We start from the raw sequence: 8,745 nt of genomic DNA on the forward strand, positions 1-8,745 counted from the left end.
GGGGGGGGGTTGCCTTCCTCTGGATCAACAGTGGGTAGCAGTGGACATAGCATTCTGTTTTTAGGTTTTTCCTCCTTTTTTTTCATATCTCTATAGGTTGAACTCGATGGATTTCAACCTGACTAACTATGACTAACTATGTAACGGTACATGTCAATCATTTTGCAATTTAGCAAGTGTATTTATTGGGTTTAGGTATGATGCCTAAGGAACACTTTATTCATATCAGAATCTAAAGGATCCCCTTCCTAAGGGCATTAAATATTTTTTTCAGGTAGGGTAGCAAAAATTCTTCAATTGTTTTTGTAATAAAAGTCAGGAAGACCATCAGAGCCCAGTGCTGAAAAACATTTGGCTTGTTTTTTAGCCAATTTCATTTCCCCAGGAGAGAGGAGTTCAGGAATATTTCTTTGTGTTCGAGTTATTTTGGGAATGGGTAGCCCATGGAGAAAGCGCTGACTATCCATTGTAAAAGGTTTTGGAAGTTGACTATACAGGGTTGCAAAGGATTTGGGAAATTCTTAAAAGTCAGCTATACGATTGTGAGTATACACACCATTAGTAGAGCGAATCTTAACAATTTCACAACAATGGTGCTTGGAGGACAGTTTGGCCGCAAGTAGAATACTGTCTCAATGGAGGTAGAATTTGGTGTCAGTCCATCTGAAAGCCAAATTTGAGAAACCTCTATATGTTTGTTATGTGTTCCCATTCACACAGCATAACTAACAATAAAAAAATAAAATATATTTCTTACCTTTTTAGCTGTTTCTTTGGATCAGTGGTATACATAGGACTTAACAGGCAGCTTCTAGTGGTTAAAATAGATGGTGGGGGGAATTGATCAAAACGGGAGCAGACCAAACAGTTGTTCATGGCAACCAATCAGCATCTAACCTTTATTTTTAGATCATAAGTGAACAAACTGAAGAAAGAAGCCGATTGATTAACTGCTTCAGGTTCTGTCTTTTCTACATTTGATAAATCCCCCCAATGTACTCAGGCCTTTAACCCTGTCTGGTAGAACAGAAAACTCCTGCTCACAGAGTTGAATTAATGTCATGTTTTAGAAAGTTTAAAAAGAAGAAAAGAAAATCAAGCACTGTGATGCATTTTAACAACGCTAGTGCTAGTTATGTGCACCATAATGCGTTCCAGCTGGTGTGAATAAGCCCTTAGTTGGTGCTCTGCAGTGCATTACCGCAATGTATGCAATTTATATGCATGTATGTGTGTGTGTCGGGGTTTATTTCATTTTTGTTTATTATTCTTTAATTTGTCATTATTATTATTATTATTATTATTATTATTATTAACATATATTTTACTTTTGACATAGAAAAAGAGGTTGAGGTCCGCAATCTCCTTCTCTCATGCAGCCCTGGACTGAGTAATGGACAAAGAAATGCTACCAATTTTTTTCAGCTTTTCAACTGACCACAGCTACTCATTTACTCAGCAGAGTCTGGGGAACCCTTCTGTTATAAAATCATGGTCACTGAAGAAACCATGAGCTTATAGCAGAAGAGAGAATGCCAAGGACATGAGGCTTAGTAAGCTGGCCAGCTACAAGTGGTCTTGTTCTAACATAAGCCTAAGCAGTCCTTGGCAGCAAAAAGGTTAAAACTATTAAATTGCTTTGAGCTTGCATGGGGTGCTTAGCCTCTATCATCCCTGCAAACAATGCAGCCTTCATTATAACTGGCCTGCCAATGCATCAGCATGGATCAAAAAATGTACACAACACATTTTTAGCAACACCGTACACCACAACAGATTATATGTGTGTTGTGGTGTGCTGCGGTGCATTGTCCTCTACTATACAATGCATTGGTGTTCCAATCACGATGAATGCACTGCAACACACTGCACACAGAGCAAACACCCATAACATGCTTTTTAGCACACCTTGCTGCAACGCACAAGTGTGAATATGCCCTGCCTCTCTAATCTCCACCCCAAAGGCAATTCTAGTTATACAAAATACTAATGCCTTTTATAGCAACAATATAAAGGTTCGATAGACAGCTAGTTAGATTATATAAATGTTTGCACCAAGCACATAGGCTATCCCTGGGTTTTTATAGAAAGTCCAGTTTATTCATCCACATAAACAGCTTTTCTATAGCCACTTATATTAAATGTAATTGATGGCAAATATAGGTAAATAATTTATAAATTTTGGTTTCTAGTTTTTATTTTTATTATTTAACAGTACATACTGTTTACTGTATATTTACAGTTGGTCTGCCTGCCTGTAGGTATCTGACCTTGATTAGCACCAGTTAGACTTAGTCCCTGCCAGTGTCAGGCACAGGGATCAGTAGGGGGATTATACCTACAGCAGATTTTAGACTCATTTGATTTACATATAAACAGCTTTGACTTTTATCTGCAGTAATGAATGTGTCAGGATCATGGAACTTGTTGACTGTAAAAGATATGTATGAATGTGGCATATATCAGTTTAGCACAATACCTGGGAACATCTGTTTTAATAAGTCATTAAAGGAAAAACAATGTTTTAACCTCACTTATTTACTGCACTATAAAATGAAAAACATTTTTTTACATTGCAATTTGCCAATCATACTCATCTCTAGTTGCAAACAAATCAGTCTAGGGGTATTTACCTTCTTAAATTTGCTCTTGATTTTCAGATTTGCTGTAGTGCAAGGATTTCTATATTAGGATGTGCTCAGGAGTTTCCTATGATGTATCATCTGCCAGACTCTGTTGAGAGATCCAGAGGGCTGAGATGCAACATGGGCAGGCCTTGCATGTTTTTTAAACATGCAAAATGACTGTTAAACTTTTCATTGGTGGGTTCGGCCTAGCTATAACAAACATCCTGAGCAGACTTCGGGAAAGGTCCTAAGGGGACACCAATTCCTACCTAATACCATAGAATCTTACTCACGCTGATCTTGTTGCTAAAGAATATCACTAGGGACACTTAACCACACTTAAAGCTATCTTGGTCTGGGACTTCCCCCGTGTTGATCCAGTAGTTGAAGAGATATTGCTGGGGACAATGGTGTAACACTTGAACCTCCACTAGTCTGATGCTGCAGTCACTACCTGGCATGGAGAAAAGACAGAAACCTCTGTTGTATTGGATGCCACTTCTGCCTGCTGTATACAGAAGATGTATGAGCCCCATCCAGAGACTGTCATCTTTGAGAAGATGTGATACTGACTGAGTTTTTCATCCACCCATGTTCCCCCTTGTTGTGAAATAAACCTTTAAAAGACATCCATGGGCTGCACTGCAAGAGAGAGATACAGCAGTGAGTACTGTGCTGGAAACAAGGTAAATCACAATTGGAGGTTCCACTTGCACTATACAAGGCCCAACTGTGGTTGCAAACCTGGGGCCTTGTTCACACCAAATGCAGAGCAGATCGCTCAGGTTTCTGCACACGCAGTGCAGTGGGTTGTGCCGCGTTTTTGATGCGTTCCGGGTCGTTTTTGGTAACAAAAGTTTAACATGGGCTTTCAGTGCGTTCCAGGCATTTGCATGCATTTTGGATGCGTTTGCATGTGTTCCAGAGCAGGTAAAATAGGGCTTGCTGCAGTTTTTTCCCCTGCTCTGGACCTGCTCTGGAACTGCACACTGCAATGTGAACTGGAGCAAAAAATACCATTGGAATACATTGGACGCAGTTTTGATCCGGTCTGTAACTGCTCTGCTCTGCACCTGCTCCGCGCTTGGTGTGAACAAGGCCTAAGTGCATAGTATTTTAGAAGAAATAATTCCTGTGGAATTAAACATCTAGGAGTGTTTAAAAACAGAGCTATGTACTAATAAAACTAAAGTAATAGTATGAAAAGGTCATGATAAAAATGTTTCTCCATTTACAAGTAATTCTAGAGTTGTTACTGATCTTGTGAATGTTTTGCTTGTGCTAGAAGGACATTAACATTACAGACTTATCTGATTCTGTAAATTGGATGTCAACAACCACTTAGCACAATTCTTCAGTAACTTCGAAAATTCAAGCATTCATTTATTTTTTTCAAGACCTGCATATGTCATCCAATTACTTATACATTATGATTCCACTACTATTAAAGGAAGCCTGTACTGAGAGAAATTCAGAGGTTGCAATTGCTGAGTTCGTATGCGCTGATTTGTAGGACAGATTGTTTCCAATCATTGAGATCAATTGTTTTCCAACATGCTGGAAGTATGTTTGTGACCGATAGCTGCTTGCTTAATTTTCTGTGAAGGAAAGGGAACCAAAGGGGCTAACAATAAAGGGTCAAATAGCACATTTTGTGTAGCACATTTTTGACTGTTTTCTTTTACTGCTTATTTTTTTCATTCAATTTGTGCATGTTCAATAGTTTTATTTACTAGGGGAATTTTCAGTTCACCCTTTTTCCACTGCGCTATTCATTAACTGTTTCCTGGCTGTTTTAGCCATTTTTCTGTATTTTATAAAAATATACCACATTATATATGGATGTTGAGCAAATATGTTTGCATGGTATGAAAATTACCATGGTGAACATGATTACGTGTAGTACATGATTACTTGTAATACAGTCCCCCCTTCTCCACCTACGTTTGGCAGGTTTGTTTCATTTCAGCAGATGTGTTCACTTTTTTTCATCCAAAACATGGGTATTTTTTTCCTGTGACAGTTCACGGTTACTCCTATATGCCATTTAGCCTTTTAAATACTTTACAAATGTGACAGAAAATAGCTGTCAAAAAGGCTTCTGTAAAGTGTTGTACAAGGTAATGGTGTACACATTTCAATATGCCACTTGTTTTGAATTAGCCCCTATGCTTTTACTATCCATGTACAGCTTACATGTGTTGACCAATGTCTCACTATTTGTCATAATCAGTAAGGTATCTGCACGCTTACGACCATCCTAAAAATATAACAATGAATACACTATTTACTCCTCTGCTGAAAACTGAATTTCATTTTTTATATATTGCTATGATTTATTATGCTGATGTCACTGGGGATCTAGTAGATTCTTCATTATAATATAAAATGTAAGTGGTTGTGAAAGGCAAAGCAGAAGGTTCAACTCATAGAAGTGCTCTAGCTGTCATAGACACTGTAGATTGAAAAGATCTCCCACTCGTTAGTAGGCATACAAATTTCTGTAAATGCGATGCATCCAAATTTTCAAATGACAGAAATAACTAATAATGCCGGCTTACATGTCTACTTGATAGCAATAAAATCTCCACAAATAATCGATCCCTCCCATACTCAACCGAAAACTAAAAACACTAAGCAACATTTAATTTACTTTTTCTAATGTGTAATGCCTATATTCTTGCATTTTATGTTTTCCAATCTGCATCAGGAAATAACAGTTAATTCTTTATTAACAGAGTTAACAGATCAACAAATCAAGATCGCATATTACTATATTATATTGATTAATTCAGGTTGCCCACATAATTTTGATTTTACAGTATATCAGACATTTACAAATTTAATCTGATTCTTGTTCATTCTTTATTTTCCCCGCAGGTACTTAGCTATCCGCTACCCACTGAAATCCAGAGACCTCCGTACCTCTAGAAATGCCCTTGCAGCTATTGCAGTTATATGGGCCCTTTCTATCCTGTTTGCTGGCCCTTATCTAAGCTACTACCATATTATTCTCTATAATCAAGTACCCATTTGTATTCCTAACTGGGAAGATCGTAAGAGGAAGATAATGGATGTGTCTACTTTTGTTTTTGGCTACCTACTCCCTGTGCTTATTCTTGGTCTCTCCTATGCCAGAACCATCTGCTTCCTGTGGACTTCAGTGGACCCTGTGAAGACGGTGTCTGAATCCAGAAAGGCCAAGCATAAAGTAACCAAAATGATTATCATAGTAGCTGTGTTGTTCTGTATTTGCTGGCTACCTCACCACTTAGTCATCCTGTGCTTCTGGTTTGGACACTTTCCCTTCAATAGAGCTACGTATGCCTTCCGCCTGGTCTCTCACTGTATGTCCTATGCTAATTCTTGCCTCAATCCAATTGTGTATGCCCTTATCTCTAAGCACTTCCGTAAGCGATTTAAACAAGTTTTTACATGTATGCTGACTCAAAAACGTGCACGCAATAAGGTTCATGCAGTGCAAACTGCCAATACTGTAGCTGGTTTTTATGCTGGACACACAGAGGTCACCCAAGTTCAAGAGGAGACTGCTCGTGGTGGAAGAGCAGCAAGAGATGAAGTTATTGAGGGTCTTAGTACAGAAGAGTCAACAAGTCACAAGGTAATTGGTGGAAGCTGGGGAACACGTTTGCCCAAGGCTGTTGGCTTTAAAACGGAAACAACATAGACCTGAGAAAGAAAAAAGCATACCAAATGGAGTCTCTCAAGCAGTATGACAAAAGAAGTTAACAAATCCCTGCTAGTAGCTGATCATAATTCCTTTAAGGTCTAAGCCTAAAGAACATAACACCTCCTCGATGTACCTCTACCAACACCACTTACATCTACTTTGGATAAAAGATCTGACATGGAGGTTTACAGTGTTGAGCTACACAAGAGAATATTTGTGGAATTTACAATTAATAGATATGAAAATATCTGTCTTAGAAACAGCCCAGATACTTTTTTTTCTGTGTTTTATATTTCCAGTCTTTACTTTGAGTCTCTTTGAGAGAATCCAAATTGATGGAATGCAGTTATAACTATAATACTCTTGGGCTGAATAATGCTGCTAAGATTTTGCAATGACACAGGCAAACTATGTGAAATTCATATATATATATTACTTTTAGAAAAAAATGCACTTTTCTCTTTGGAAGTATATCCAAACAACCAGGTTTCAGAAAGGCCTGTCTTATCTTTCTTGTCAACTAAATGTGCTAAATGTAAACAAATACCCAGTTATCATGCTGACCACACGCACAGATTTCAGATGAATTCACAGCAGATAGAAAAGTGATTTAATTAGTGAGAAGATTAATTAAGGTACCCACTGGCCTCCCATTGTCTAATACCTGCCATTTTTAACAATCCCGAGCAGCAATCACATGCAAAGTGTAATTATAGCCAGAGCAGACCATGCTACTGTTGTGGAATTGAAGTTTGCTGTTACATTGGAAAACCGGTGGTTCCTGATTTTATGCTGGGAATCCACAGCATATAGTAACACTTCTGACACAAAAATTCTTAAGACCCAATCAGTAAATGTTAGATCAGTTTGGTTGGAAATATTAAGCTGATTTCCACTGCCCATTTTTTTTAGTACAGAGAAAGTGACATAGAGGATGGCAGGCAGAACCATTGTGGGCAGCAGGAAACACAGAACATTAACACTCCCAGAAGTGCTATTCATAGTAGCATTTTTTGTGGCACAGACAGAAAGAATAATAAGCATTTGTTAGTTGTTTGCAGGTAATTGTGGCATTTGTTTTTGTGAACAAATTTGTTTTTGTGCTTTAGGCAAGCCAACTATGAAGTTTAAAATGCTAAAGTGTTTGTGCCATGAAGTAAAAGCAAATGATGTATTGAATCTACCCACTGTTTTTTAGATTTTCAGATAATTTATTATTTTTACCTTTTTGAGTGAAAGTCATATGGTAGCAAGTTCACTCTCTACAGGTTTTTGGTACAGTTCATTTTAACTAGTGTGCTATATGGCGGGCACATGGTCTAAAGTGGTCTTACATTAAATGTTCATATGTGTGACCAACATAATGGTTTTTTTTTAAATCTCTGGTAAGGATATAAACCTATCTGAAGAAGTCCTCAAATAAAATGATAAACGTCAATAAAATATATTTTTACAGCATTGCATAGCTAAAACTGTTGGATTTGAGCTTTCTATGTATTATTGCATTACATTGCCTAGTCTATTTACGGTTCTCATCTAAGACGTTGCGTATTTCTATGTGTGTATAAAGGGTGGTCAAAATTAAACTGATTGTTCAGGATAATGGAGATTAATTTAATAGAAGGACCATGACAAAATTGGTAGATATACTAATAAAAACATGAGAAGATACACTTTTATATTAAACATTTGAGTAAAGATGTGAATTAGGTTTCTTGTAGTTCACTCCATGGATCAAATAACTTTGTGAACTACAGCCATAAAATACATTATTGGAAATCCACTCAGGCTGTAGTGACATGTTCATATTTGTGATTTGTGGGAGAAAACCAATCCACCCATGTTTGCTGAAATAGGAATTAGCTTTAATGCCATTATCAGGTCCCTTCAATTTTCATTCTTATTTTAATTTCTATATATCCCAATTTTAATTGTGATCCTTCTAGTGAGTCTTCATGTACTGTGCTCCAAATACAATTTGTTTTGCTATGGACCACCTGTGCCTTAAACTATGGGCATTCAAATATTTACATATTTTAAAGAAGCAGTAAATGAGCCTTAAAGTGTATTTTACTTTTGAGGTCAAATTGGAGAAAACCCCACAATATTTTGTTATGTGCTCCTATTCACAAAACATATGTAAACATATTTTTTACAAATATATTTCTACCCTTTTAGATGTTTCTTTGTTGAAGGGCTTTGTACAGATTGCTGGCTACTCTAGCTGTGCGTTAGTGAAAGTAGAGGATCAAACTGAGGGACAGACTAAGCGTCATCTCATTAGCATACAATGCTTTCACAACCTAAACCCATTGTTAGGACAGAAAGTGTTTAAATCTAGTTTAAACTAGTTCTAACTAATAATGAGATCTGCCAGCTTTTTACAGGCAGGGTTAATTATTGTAAACATAACTTCCAACACCTACC

The 8,745-nt window shown here is 37.3% G+C and overlaps 1 protein-coding gene across 2 annotated transcripts in view; it reads left to right on the top strand.

Annotated features, from left to right (window-relative positions):
* LOC108796125 (galanin receptor type 2-like) overlaps positions 1 to 6,401 on the top strand; it is a 24,771-nt gene extending 18,370 nt beyond the window's left edge. For both annotated transcript variants that reach the window (XM_018567545.1, XM_018567544.1), the window contains exon 3: positions 5,508 to 6,401. In XM_018567545.1, the coding sequence (XP_018423047.1) occupies positions 5,508 to 6,315 (808 nt within the window). In that variant the 3' untranslated portion in view covers positions 6,316 to 6,401. The remainder of the gene's footprint in view (positions 1 to 5,507) is intronic.
* The last annotated feature ends 2,344 nt before the right edge of the window (positions 6,402 to 8,745 follow it).

Source organism: Nanorana parkeri, unplaced genomic scaffold (genome assembly GCF_000935625.1).
Source record: "Nanorana parkeri isolate BGI_ZX_2015 unplaced genomic scaffold, ASM93562v1 scaffold1060, whole genome shotgun sequence".
Classification (NCBI taxonomy): domain Eukaryota; kingdom Metazoa; phylum Chordata; class Amphibia; order Anura; family Dicroglossidae; genus Nanorana; species Nanorana parkeri.